The sequence below is a fragment of the Pinus tabuliformis genome, chromosome 8 (assembly GCF_031772625.1).
Source record: "Pinus tabuliformis cultivar Carrire ecotype Pingquan chromosome 8, CPIR1, whole genome shotgun sequence".
In the NCBI taxonomy this organism is placed as follows: Eukaryota; Viridiplantae; Streptophyta; class Pinopsida; order Pinales; family Pinaceae; genus Pinus; species Pinus tabuliformis.
The window spans coordinates 2,065,738,036-2,065,751,999 of record NC_142294.1 but is presented as its reverse complement, the minus strand read 5'-3'; the positions used below and the strand labels follow the sequence as shown (position 1 = coordinate 2,065,751,999).

Here is a 13,964-nt window from a genome sequence, read left to right as displayed (position 1 = left end):
ACTAAATTATTGTTAAAAGTTTTAAAATACTAATTCACCCCCCTCCCTCCCCCAACCCCCCCTCTCTGTATTTTCTTGGCTTTCAATACATTCCTCTATAAAAATGGACCAATATATAACATAATTTTCTTTTCTTTTCACAAAGCCATTGACACCATACATGTTGATCTTGTTCTAAGAACATGGCTATAATATTTACCTTTTGTAAGGGTACCACTCAATGATCAAAGTATTGTGCCAGCTAGAATATCCATGTTATAGGATCATTACAATAAAACTTCCTCATATTGATCTTCAAAATGTAGCAGTTCCTTGGTGTTAAATTGAAGCCATGGTGATGAGAACCTTGGAGTGAAAATTCATAATTATGGTTTTGAGATTCAATATTTGTGTTCTCTAACTATGATAAGATACTCCCCATAGGTGATTAAGTTCCAACACAAATGTTCTCCTTATTTTCATGATTTCCTTGGATCTGAATATCCCTTTTAAGAAGTCTCTCTAAAAGAAATTTTCCATGGTATTCATGGATTTTTGTGTTTCTTCCTTGCTTTCATTCATATTTTTTTCCATTTCATCCATCATTTCTCTTCTAAGGTTTTCTTGAAAACCTAATAAATCCAAAGTTTTCCAAACTACCATAATTTTAATAAACTTTCTTCTCTAATTGGGAGAATCTATATTCTAAGTCTTTAGTTTCTTCATGAGTCCTAGATGAGCCTTCAAGGGGTTAATTGGTGTAGTAGTTTTCTTTGGAGGCATGATGGAAACTGATGATAGTACTCCTCTTTATCACAACATTTAGTCACCAAAAGTTATGTCAATTGTAAGTTACATACCTTTAAAACCTTTATTTGGAGAATACTTCACCGAAATTGTTTTATAATGAAAATTAAAAAATGTCTCATTTCAAACTAATTTCAAGACTCTTCACAAACCCTAAATCCTATAGGCATATCTCAAAAATGTTAATATACCAAATCCTAAAACTTTTACCATGTGTACCTAACTATCTCTCCTTAGTCTCCCAAAATTTTCACTAACTAAAATAGCTTATAAAAATGTTAGAGAAAAAATTTGAAGATGTCTTGATTGAAGGGGTAAAATCCTGGGACCATATGCTCTAATACAAAATAATAGACAACAAACACCAAAATAACTTGAAAATAGAGAAAAGTAATTCCACACTTTGAGAAGTTGGTAGAAGAATAAAAGACAAACCTCTTTGAGGGGGTAACCTCCTTCTACAATATAACAAATATACAAGATGAGATGACTCAAGACTATGTCTCCTTGGTATATATATAGAGGAAACAAATGGGACAAATATAATTGAAGAGTCAAACTAAAAACACTAATATAAAAATAAAAATGTAATAACTCAATTTGTACGGATTTGTTCTAGGGCTTAACATAGTTATTTTGGAAAAGTGAATTATGAAGAATGAGTGGAAAAGTGAATCATGAAGAAGGAGTGGAGAATGGATATAATGTTACCAAAAAACTTTGAAGCTCTCAAAGTTGACTTATAAATGGAAGAATACTTTGATGAAAAGAAGTTGAATGATAAAGAAGAAGAAAAGAAGACTGAAGATAAAAAAGATGAGCAAGATAATGAATTACAATTAGTAGTGAAAAAAGAGTCTAATGTAGAAACATAGAGTATCTTCACAAGTATAGTTGACAAAGAAACCTACATGGAAGGTAAGGGAACTTGCTCAATAATCACAACAATAAATAAAGGAAGCAAAACATACTTTAATAGTAACAATAGTGTAATCAATGACTTTTCAAGATGTTTTAAGTTGGAAAGTATGAAAGGATGCAAGGGTGAGAGAATATAAGTCAATGATGAATAATCAAACTTAGTAACAATTCAATTGTCTACAAGAATTTAAACCAAAGGTTCAAAGTTTGTTTACAAAATTAAGTATCAATTAAATGGATTGGTGTGAAAATACAAAGAAAGAATGGTGACAAGGGGTATGCTCAATACAAGGGAATAGATTATGAGTAACTATTTGCACTAAAATCCTAGTGGGTCACTATCCATGTTATCATGTTAATAACAACAAAATTTGTTTAGGAAACTTATCGGATGGATGTAAAGAGCATGTTTTTAAATTTGGATATGATTGAGGATTTAGAAGTTTTAGTCAAAGGGATTTTAAGAAAAAGGAAGGGCACACAAGATATGTAGGTTAATCAAAGCATTATATGGGTTGAAATAAACTCCTAGAGCTTGCTATGCAAAAATAGAGAAAGACTTCAAAGCAATTTATTTTAGGAAATGTGATTATATTAAATATAGACAATTTTATTTTAATATGAAATAATAGCAAATTCATAATTGATCAAGTTAAAAATGAGTTCAAACAAAAAAAATAGACTTTAAATTTCTTTATTAATATCTTGATATAGAGAATAACATCACATAATTTTCATATCACATGCCAAAAAAGCAACATAATTATTGAAACCATTCATTGAAGAAATTTTATTTATGGAAAAAAGAGTGAAATATCATAAATAAAAAGAAAAGAAAAAAAGAAAAAAAAAGGGTGAAGTTGTGGACATGACATCTTATTGAAAATTTAATTTATCTCATTATAACCAAATGATTTTATATGTAATTGTGGTATTTTTCATGTTCTTTTTAAGAGATGATGATTACAAGATAATTGATGGAGCTCTCAAATCTATTTATACTATAACTAATTATGGATTAAGTTTATTGGAAGTGATTTATTTTAGACAATATTTTTATATAGGCATATTGGGTTAGTAGCATTGATATGAGAATATTTATTATGGAATTGTAATGTATTAGGGATCAATAATCATTTCATGTAGTAATACCAAAATATAATGGCATTATTGTTCAAGATAGATTAAGTTATAACAACATGAGTAATTTGTGAAATCACAAAGTTAAAATATGTAGTTATTGATTTGGATTTTCTATAGGAAAATTCTATCTTGTTTAAGATTAGATATAATCAGTATGTATAGAGCTATAAGAAAGCTTAGTTTCACATGTTATGCCAAAACATATTGAGGAAGTGCATCATTTGATCAAGACATTAATTGAGGCAAAGGTGATGGAGCCAATAAATTTTATGAAGTGTTGACTAGGAAATGATTGACATCTTCACTAAGTCATAGGGAAGAGACAATTTCAACAAGTTCAAGGAGACTCTTGGAATAAGCATTAGCTATTATCCTATAAGGGATGGGTCAATAGCATATCACAATGTAATAATTATCTTTATGGCATATTTATTGAGGAATAATTTATATTCCTAATATTATAGAGGAATAAGTTCCTAATATTATAATTAAGTTGGTAGGTGGTTATACTAATATACCTTCTCTCACAGGTATCCACAAATTTGGTTTAGATTGCATAGGCTCTAGAAATGACTATAATTTTTTAAAAATTACAAGTAGAAATTAGTTGTGTTTATATATATATGCCCTTAAATATATAGACCTTTGCTAAGTAGCATACATCTACAACCTAATTTAATTGGAGAATATGTATTTGAGTGAATTGAAAAAATATATTTTAATAGTTGATTTGAATGTTAAACCATATTTATCAACATGAAATAAATGAAAAAATTATAAGTTACTATTTATTTAACCTAAACAAAAAAAACCTTTGAATTTAAAAATGAAATAATTTTGAACCTTCAACCATAATAAAAATGAAGTGAAGTAATGCTTCTTTATAATATATAAGATTACCCTCCTCTTAATTAACAAAAATACTACTTAACACCAAATAGAGTCATCTAATGAATAATTAGTCTCCAAATAGAGTCATCTAATGAATAATTAGTCTTAGTGTACATGTCCTTATTTTTTAATATTTAGATTTGCATTATTTTTTTGTTAAATACACTTAGCATCAAGATTATGATAACATGATTTATATATGCAATTTTGTATTTATTTCATAATTATTCATTCTAAATAACATTGATTTGATATTTTCTTTTTTATTAATATATAATTTTCTAAAATTTTATTAAATTAATTCATTTAAAAAATAATAAAATAATAATTTAAATATTATATTTAATTAATCTTAATTTTATTAAAATAAATTAAAGTCAATAAATATTTAAAAATACATAAGTAACATTTATTTCATCAAATTTATTATTAACTTTAATTTTATTAAATCAAATTATATGAAATAAAAATTCAATTATTTATAATTGCACTCAAAAACATTTTAATAACTATACGCTCTCTTATAAAATAATTTATAAAAATTTAAAATATACATCAAAAACCTTTATTATCTCCAATTACTACTCAAAATCAAATCAATATAAATCTATACCATGTCCATGTTCAATGCACCTAATACAATACATGGACCACCACGTATTGTTAAGTCACACCATTACACATATCCAAGACACATCTTGCCATTATTTATTAATCTGTATACAAAACTACAAAATATTAACAGCTCAAACGAAATATTCAAACCTGAGATTGAATAATGGAAATACACATAGAAATACACTAGTTTCCTTTTCATAGTTTGGTTTGTGCTTTAGTGAGTCATCCATCAATGGAAACTTTACATATATAATGCTAATCTGTCCACCACTAGAGTCACAGAACTAAATATATTGTTTAACTAGACATGGAAACATGGCAATTTAAAAGCAGATACCATGCTCAACTAAAGAGTGTCCTTTATAGTCAGTTTTTTTAAACCACCACTCTCACCATTTGGCAGATTCCAGAACCGCAATCAAAGCAGAATCAATCTCTTTCTTTCTTTTTAATTTCAGGCTGTTGGGAGAACTATCATTCTCCTCTGCCTTTAAAAGGAGGTCATGCATCAATGAATCATATCACCACTTTCAGAGCTTCTGTCTTGTCCCTGCCTGTCCATGTCTCTTCAGTCTTCTCATGGCCTTGGCCTTGTGAAGCCAATCTCTTATTTGGGTTTTGTGTGTTCTGTTCGTTATTCTCTGCAGAAGTGAGCCCAGATATAGATGTCAGAATATATTTAGCTGTAGTTTGTTGGGAGCAAATATACACTAGTCTCAGCAGCATCACAAGCAAATAGATATGGACGTAGTTTCTGCATTAAATACGGTTGAGACTGATGAAGGATCTCCCTGTAGTGAGACTGCAATGGATATCAGCCTGAAGGAGCTGCAATTCAAGCTCGCAGAATTTGCCAGAGTGAGAGATTGGGATCAGTTTCACAGTCCTCGAAATCTGCTTCTGGCACTTGTATGCTATATAAGTATCAGAAACAAGATCTGCATGATTGCATTCAGATATATGATTTGTTTGTTGCAGGATTTTTCTTTGTATGCTGATGTTTGTTAGCACAATCATATTTTAGATGATTTTTGTTCATTAATTTTGGTTTTCAGATATGAGTATATTATACTAGCCTTTACAGTGTCATTGAAATACTGAGCATCCTTGTAACCCAGTCAATGGTCATGAATATTTTACAGTGCTATTGAGAACAGATTCTGTATGATTTGATGTATATTTAGAGAGAAAGTTGTGTCATTGAAAAATTGAGAATTCTTGTAACCTGTCAGCGGTCTTGTATTTTGTACATTGCTATTGAGAAACATTTTCTATATATGTTTCGGTTAACTCTCCCACTTGAGTTAACACCCAATCAACTCGTGTTTTAACATCAAAATTAGTTGGAAAAGGACTATCAGCAAATAGACAACTCCTTGATCATATAGATCCTGGTTTTCTTCCCTGATTCTTGTTTTTGGTACTTTTTTTTGCAGGTTGGTGAAGTAGGTGAGCTTTCAGAAATCTTCCAATGGAAAGGAGAAGTTGAGAGAGGACTACCCAATTGGAAAACTTCTGAGAAGGAGCACTTGGGAGAAGAGCTCTCTGATGTTTTACTCTATTTGGTGAGGCTAGCAGACATATGTGGGGTGGATCTCGGCCAGGCAGCCATGAAAAAACTCATAAAAAATGGAGCCAAGTACCCTGTTGAAACATGTAAAATCTCTTCATACCTCTATGCACAAGCTCAGAAGCTTCCCTTGTGAATTTCATGTGAATGCACGACTACCCAAATTCAAATTAGATCTATATATTTTAGTTAGTAACGTAACTGATAAATATCTTCGAAGCATGTATTTGGTGATGTGAACTCTGTAGTTCTCTCAACTCCACATTTCTGTAAATATATACTTCAAAGGGTTCACCTAATTAAACTTTTCTTTTCCTTGCATTCATTTGTCGTGTATCTATATATATATAGATAGATATATATATCCTTGAAGGCTTCTGTATACTTATTTCTTTTTTGTATTTTGTGCTTTGTTGTGGGCCTGGGCCAAAACTAAAAGATTGAAAAAGAAATTGAGGAAAACAGTATCCACTATGGGCAAAACTTGGATTACTTGTTTACTATCAATCCTTTTATGGCAAGTCTTTGAAAGAAAATTTTACATTGACGATGAAGTAGTATATGGTGAATGATGGATATACCTTTTTATTTTGAATAGCGATGCCATTCTAACCTCTCTTTTCATGTCAGTGTATACATGAGAATATATACTTCAGACAGAGTACAGATTACATCAGATTCTCTGGGTTGTACACCTAATTATAGCTATTTCTTTCTTGTACTTTGTGCATTTGTGGATATATATCCTTGAAGGTTTGTGTATGCTTATTTCTTTCTTGTATTTTGTGCTTCTTTGTGTGCCACAACTAACAGAATGAAAAGGAAATTGAGAACTATATGTACTTTTGGGAGAACCTTGATTAGTTATTTAGAATCTCTCCTTTTATGGAAGGTGTTGAGAGCAAACTTTATGCTGATGATAAAGTATATGGTGAATGATGAATATACCTTTTTTCTTTTGTATAACGATGCCCTTCTAGCCTCTCTTTTCATGTGCATGTGTACAAAGAGAATATATACTTCAGACAAAGAATACATGGACTCGATCGGATTCTCATGGTTAGAGATTTGAGAGAGGTCAATGTGTGCACCGTTGAGAATCTTGAAACATTTTTTAAATGGACCTTTTGCTTTCATTCAACCTTCAATATTCCCTCTCGCTCTCTTCTGCTTTTTCTGTGTGGTCCTGTCACACGAGGTATGGGTGTTGTCTACTATGAGTTTGATATAGATTGGCATATACGCAAGGAAGCCTTTTTTTCCTTGGATCTTCTGCAAAATTAAGATGAGTCACCTGTCAAAGAAATAGACAATGGAAAGCACTACATTTTGACAATTTAGAAAAAATTCCAAAAAAACTTCTAGCTGAAACAGATATAGAGAAATCTGCCAGCAGGAATTGGGACACAACACAGCTGTCTAGGCTAATACTAATACTTTCCTCGTAGAGCACACTACCACTCTGTAAAGGTTGGCAGTCTTTTCCTGCATCTTGTTTTATGCCTAGGGGTACACTACGAGGTTTGGAATTCTTCTTTGATGAGCATGGTTGTACCTCCACTATAAGCAAGCATAACCATCCAAGATAGTAAGTTGCGGTGATGCACTCTAGTTCCTGCAATTCTGGTGACCAAGTGCCAAGACCATGCAAACATTTGGTTGTGCAATATTATCCAACTTTTACTTATCAACATTAGCAGGTCTTGGTTAGATGTTAAAAGTGGGGTGTTTCATACCCACAAGATTTAAATCCCCTAGAAACATTTTTAGCCCTCATAGTGCCGTCTAGCCCATGCAAGTAGGTTGTTTCATGAGGTCGGGGTTAGGTTCAAGTACGGGGAAATTCCGCAGATGGATAACACTCCCCGACCTGCAGCTTCACAGACGAAGGGATCTTTTGAGGGTTGAAACACGACTACATTCTAGTGCAATTCTCCCATAATAGGCAAGGGCATATTCGCTTGACAGTAATAATTGGTAGCATTTTATCAAAAAAATCTCTCGTCAACACTATAGAAAAGTCGAACGTCCCGATTCGATCCTCTTTGAGGATTGAATATAAATGCTCAATCCCCTACTCAAGCTTTTGGTCTCAGACCCCTCCACGTTCTTCACACGCATTAATCCCTTCACCTTCTTGCCCTGGATTAGATAACAGGTTTGGAGGTACTGTTGGCGAGGCGACATCCATTTATTTCCAGAAGGCCGTTCACGTCTCTCAGGATCCTTAGAAACATTGACTTGCTAAGTAAATCATCGTGCAGTTATTTAATAATGATTATTCTTTTTCTACAGTTGGTCTTCAGCACCAAATAGGTCCCACAACCCTTTTAGCCCTTTCGACTTTTAAAGTAGCAGTATATCCTAAAGCCCAAGCCACCTTGATTGATATGTGCAAACACTGTTGTCCGGACCAGAGGCTTGAAAACATGCCCCTGTTTGCTATAGAAACTCCATGAATAATTTAAAAAAATTCTACTGACCTTTTCTAAGTCACGTTGGTAGATGACAAAGTATACATAACCCCTAATTTAATTTAGCAATAAGTTCTACTATTACCAATCTTGTAACATACCTAACAACCTTTGTGCTCTGTTGAGGCTTCAGGATACTTCTTAAGACCACAAAGTTTTCACTCTTCATGCTCCGATACCTTTCCTCACTATCCTGCAATTAATTAGTTAATGCATGCAAACATGATAATACAGGCTTATGCAAGCACAATTAAATCATTTGAGGCATGTTAGGTCCCTATACTACTAGTGTAAATCCTTATTATTATTAGTGCAGCCCCTTTATTGTATTATTGTGCCCATATAGTCCCCATGTTGTTATTATTGTACCCCATAGAAGCCCACTATTGTTATTGTTGTGCCCCTACAATATTATTGTTATGTTGGCTCTAATGGTATTGGGACCGCTTAGATTCTTATATATTGAAAGGAGATCTTGTCATTTGTATCATCAAAGAATTGTTCATTTATGTAATGTAAAAGAGGTTGCCCCCTCGAAGAGGCTGATTTTTAAGTTGTGTATCTATCTTTTCTATCTTTTTGTGACCTGGTTTCATAGCATGCAAGCTTAAACATGCAAACAAAATTTAACAAGTTAGAAACTAATTCAATTCGTAACACCAACAGCATTAACTGAACATCTTCACAAATAAAACATTTAACACTTATCTTTTTGGAAAGATGAATGACACTCCACCCAAGGTTCTCTGCAGACTATAACAAAGGCCACCCCTGAACTAAGACTATGAATCCACAAGGATATACCTATGGTTGGCTCTAGCTCTCGTCACACAGCCCAATTCCCAGAATTTCACAATCTGTAAACTATTACAACTATTCCAATACACCAACCCTCTTTTCCCATCAGCCTGCACAATCCGAGGAATAGGATCCCTTTCTTCACCATGTAGTCCCACAGGCTATCTCACCTTCCTGCAGGCCTCCAACACAAACCGGCCAGGAAATCTCACTGCTAGGACTACAGGGTTTATTAGCTGTAATTAAATTTACTCCATAACAACAATTTCCTTTACACGGTCATAATTCCACACAGTTCAGGGCAGCAGCTTTCCATATTGTAATCACAGCCACACTACTACGGCTTAGGCTCAGACACAAAAAATCTAGGTAGGATGAATGTCAAAATCCCCTTGCATGTCCAAATTTCATAGAATATAGAAAATCCAAGTTCCTTTTACAAAACCATTACTGTAGTGGTGATAAACCAATTTAACGTACTCAGTGAAACTTTTCCTAAGATTATCTATGAAGGGCTAAAGAGAACATCATTGCTTCACTCCTGTTGAAGCTAAGAAGAATCTTGTAGGCACATCAGTTACCACGATGGTTTCATTAATTGCTCTCAACGTACCTCCTATCAACAGAATGATATGCCAAAGGATCCCCTTCTTTCGGAGGACAACTATTAACAAGTCCCGGTCCAGATTCTCATATGCTTTGTTTCATCTGTGGGCTTTCAGATTCCCATCTATACTTTTATTTATCGAACGCAATTCTGTAAAACTATTATGACTCAACTAGTCTACTAATTTCCAAGGATTTCCAAGAATAAAATGAAATAAGAGGACCAAGGATTTCCAAGAATAAAATGAAATAAGTCCTCTTAGATTTCAAAATATATATGGTGATTCAAAAGCTTGTAAGCAACAATAGAGAGTTGTTGTTTCACACTTTCTTTGAGAGTTTTAATAATACTTATGCATTACTATTAGAAAAAAATACAAATTATATCACATCATCAAATCGAGTTTCACATTATCATAGGCCAAAAAGAAAAGAAAAACTGCAAATGATATTTGTACATAGTATATACAATTAGAGAATCTAAAATTATGTGCAACATTCTGTAGTGCCCAACAAAATATTGCAGCACTTTGATGGGCCCACAACTAAGCCTGGCAAGACTTTCATGGCCCTGCAACGTAACCTTCAGCACTCCCTGCAACTTTTTCTACACCACGGCTTTAATAACCTATAACCTATCCTCGTGCAGTACATTTTACCTGCAATTGGTCCTTAACCGATGTAATTTGTCATCAAATCATCTAAGTGTTACGCTTTTTGCCCTGTTGCAATGTTTGGGAACAAATCTCGATCACAATTACAAATTCTTAGACCAATCCCACGGCCAGTAAACATAAGGCTGGAGGGCTTCGAGTTTGACAAAATCCTCCCCATATTATTAATTTCAGCTGGGAAACCAAAACTGACACTCACATTTTCGCTGCTCTTCAACTTTTGCAATTACAAGATTATTTTCTTTGTAATAGGGAATCCTTGAGGACCGTTTTCCTTTATTAATTGGCTTTTTCCAGATTGTAACCCTGGGACTTGCTTTTAAACATTGACTGGAGCTTATGGAACATTGTGTTAATTCGATGTGGTGTCCAACGTTCCAAGTATAGCTGAAATGATAAACATAGATAGCCATAACACCATGAGAGAGTGAAGGTTGCAAATATCACAATAAAAAAAAATGGTATGGAACCATTGATTTCTTTAGTTAAATTGCGTATACAATGAAGAATATTTTCATATTATTAAATCTAAACCATCAATACATTTTTATTTTTTAAATAATAGAAATTTTGTAATTCCTAATCCTAAAGATACCATGCCTATCACCAAGTGCAGGTCTGAAATAGACAATGCCTATCAATGTAACTATTATGGTGACCAGCTAGACTTAAATTACTAGAGTGGGATATTCTTGAAATGTGTTTGCCATGTGTTTGTCTTTGCCTCTCTTTTTTTTTTTAGATTTTAAATTGGATGTAGCTAGCACTGATAACTTGCAAGCCCATTGGGTGGAACTAATGGGGATGTTATACACCAAACCTTATTATCATTCCTTACCATATATTAATTAAAGACCCATGCTTGCCAAGCAAGGGAGTGAGCGAAAGGAAGAAGAATTTTAGCTCATTCGTGTATAGGGAAATGACGAGGATATGCTGAGAAATGCGAGGGAGTGTGTGAATTGTCTCTCTAAATCAACCCGCTCTCATGTTACATGTTGCTCACCCTTCTTCTGCTTGATTGCTCGCTTTCCTACCATCAATCTAGCTTGGAGGTACTAGGCTTGCTAAGATCTTGCCTGCCTATTCAATATGGATGGTTATGAAAGCCCAGAATGAGATGAGGAGAGAAAGAATGGTCGCAATGTTACAGATCCCGTACAAAGGGCTAACAAAAATGACTACAATTATACAAGCTAGTGGACAAACTAGATGATCATGCTACCCTAGGTTAGTTTGATTTTCCATTATTATTTTTGTTGTTAATTACTTGTTGGAAACCTTGATTGAACTACCATAATTAATCTACAACCTTAATTAAAATCTAAATTAATCTAAAGGCCTTTCTCCCTTCTCTCTTTTTTTGCTCTTTATTATAACCATTTTTACCACTCTATGTCAGTGAGAACCTAGTGTCAACTCTCTGTAGTTGTTGGCCTGAATGTGTATCTTCTCCTCCTTGTTTGTGCTCATCTATTGGCCCATCACCTATCACTTAGGTATACAACTTTTCTTCATCCTAAGAGCGATGGAGATAAAACTCTAGAACAATTCCTTCCGAAAGATATCAACTCGACTCATCTTATCCTAAGTTGCATAAAGGTCAACTATTAAAGCAGCTTCTTAGCTTCTCATGGCCCTAGGTGTCCAAATAAATCATCTTGGATCTAGGAAAGGCCTATTTAGTGAGACCCTCTCAATGGTGAGAGGGGAATGAGAGAGTTTGCTTAGTCATGTTGGAGAAATCTTTCCAGAGTAATCTTCTCTTGCATCTCAAATGAGCCCAACTTGTCAATAAGTTGAGGAAAGAGGAGAATCGAGGGAACAAAGGAGAGCACATGCTACATCTGAGGTATATTTCCTTGAATATTTTCACTATGATATGAATGCAAGCTATTTTCCTTCTCCATTCCATGCTTATGTATGTGAGAAACTTAATTAATTTATTATGTTAAGCTTTTGTTGCATGCTAATTTGTCTTCCACGTAGGAAAATATCGTCCTTGTTTGTTTGTGCTTTTGTGTAGGGGCTAAGATCTAAGAGTTGGAGTGGGATCTCTGGGTAAGAGTAGGTTTTCCAGCTACAAAATTGCCATCCTGCAAACTACATTAGCCTACAACGGTTTGAGGTGTGGTCACATATCCATTTGTCTTTGTCATTTATATGGTTGGCTATGGCATTGCAACTAGGAATTTAGTTTGGTTATTCCACCCATTGTCTAGCAGATCTTGAGGTGAATCTATAGAGCAATATTTCCTTCACCTCTGCATGATTTTTGGGCTAACATAACTAGCGACTTTGTTGTGGAGTTTCCCTAGTGAGTTTGATCTTCTCTTATTTTCATCCATGCTTTTTTTACTATTGTTGAGTTTTTGTCTCTTGGTTTCGACCTTGTTTGAGCATATTACAAGCTTAATATTCTTTTTATTGATCATATAGGATGATTTTTCTCTTTAAACTTTCGACCTTATGCGGAAATCACTCCCTACCTTTGAGTTACTGAGCGACTTCATCATCTAATCAATCCAAGGAACTTATCTTGTAGCAACTAGGTTGCATCTTTTTCTCTATCTTAAGAAATGACCTCTCAATAGTGACTTTTTCAGAGTGGTTTGCTTCAAATCTTACTGAAGGTGCCTTGGATCTATGCTTTTTGTCTCTATTTGATCAAATATGGATGAAATTTGGTTTATTCCCCTTCTCATTTGTGAGATCTAGTTCATTTTTTGCAACTTTTCTTTGTGTGTTCAAGGTTGTATTTTTTGATTGATTGCTTCCAACAACAATTGATATTTATATTGTTTGTTTGATATTGAGAACCTGATTTGAGTTATCTAGTAAGTATTCATGACCTACTTGATAGCTTAAGTTGTGAAGAAATCCAATTTGTATGGCTTTTTAGATCTTGTTCCTTTGTTTAGGGTTTGGATTGTTTTCCCTTGTAAGTCATTGTAGGTGTGTGCTTGTTGGTTGCATGCATTGAGATGCAACTGGAAACTTTCTTTGTTTGAGAGGTTTTTTTTTGTTTTTGTATTTTTTGTTTTTGTTTTTTGTTTTTGTTCCTATTTTTGTTTTTGTTTTTGTTTTTTCTTGTTTTTGTTTTTTGTTTTTTTTGTTTTTTCTAAGTGTGAAAAGCTATAATTCACATATTTTCTCTTTCCAAGCCACTATTTCGAGCTTTTGAGTGCTTTTTGGTGCTTTTGCTTTGGCATCTTGAGAGTGTTTACTGTGATTTGTAAGTTGTGTAGTGGATTGGCTCTTTATGTGAATTCATTGAATATCAAAGTATCATTGAGAGTGACCGTGAGCTTTTGCTTGTCACTTGGAAAAAAGAAAGAAATCATTCACCCTTCCTTAGCTAGTTTCATTAAATTGGAAATAAAATTGCATTCTTCATTTCTACGTTTTCATTTTGGATTAGTATTGAGTCTCTTTACACACCATCTCAATTGCACTTTGTACCCTTGACTAATCAATTAGACA

General features: G+C 33.5%; 1 protein-coding gene across 2 annotated transcripts; it reads left to right on the top strand.

Annotated features, from left to right (window-relative positions):
* The first annotated feature begins 4,732 nt into the window (after positions 1-4,732).
* Positions 4,733-6,277, top strand: LOC149244760 (uncharacterized). Of its 2 annotated transcripts, none has more exons than XM_089368068.1 (2): positions 4,733-5,217; positions 5,796-6,277. In XM_089368068.1, exons 1-2 carry the CDS (start codon positions 5,101-5,103, stop codon positions 6,063-6,065), a joined length of 387 nt encoding a protein of 128 aa, XP_089224194.1. In that variant the 5' UTR covers positions 4,733-5,100; the 3' UTR covers positions 6,066-6,277. The 2 variants fall into 2 exon arrangements, with proteins under 2 accessions (XP_089224194.1, XP_089224193.1); XM_089368067.1 differs by having other exon boundaries at positions 4,743-5,268; positions 5,796-6,271.
* The last annotated feature ends 7,687 nt before the right edge of the window (positions 6,278-13,964 follow it).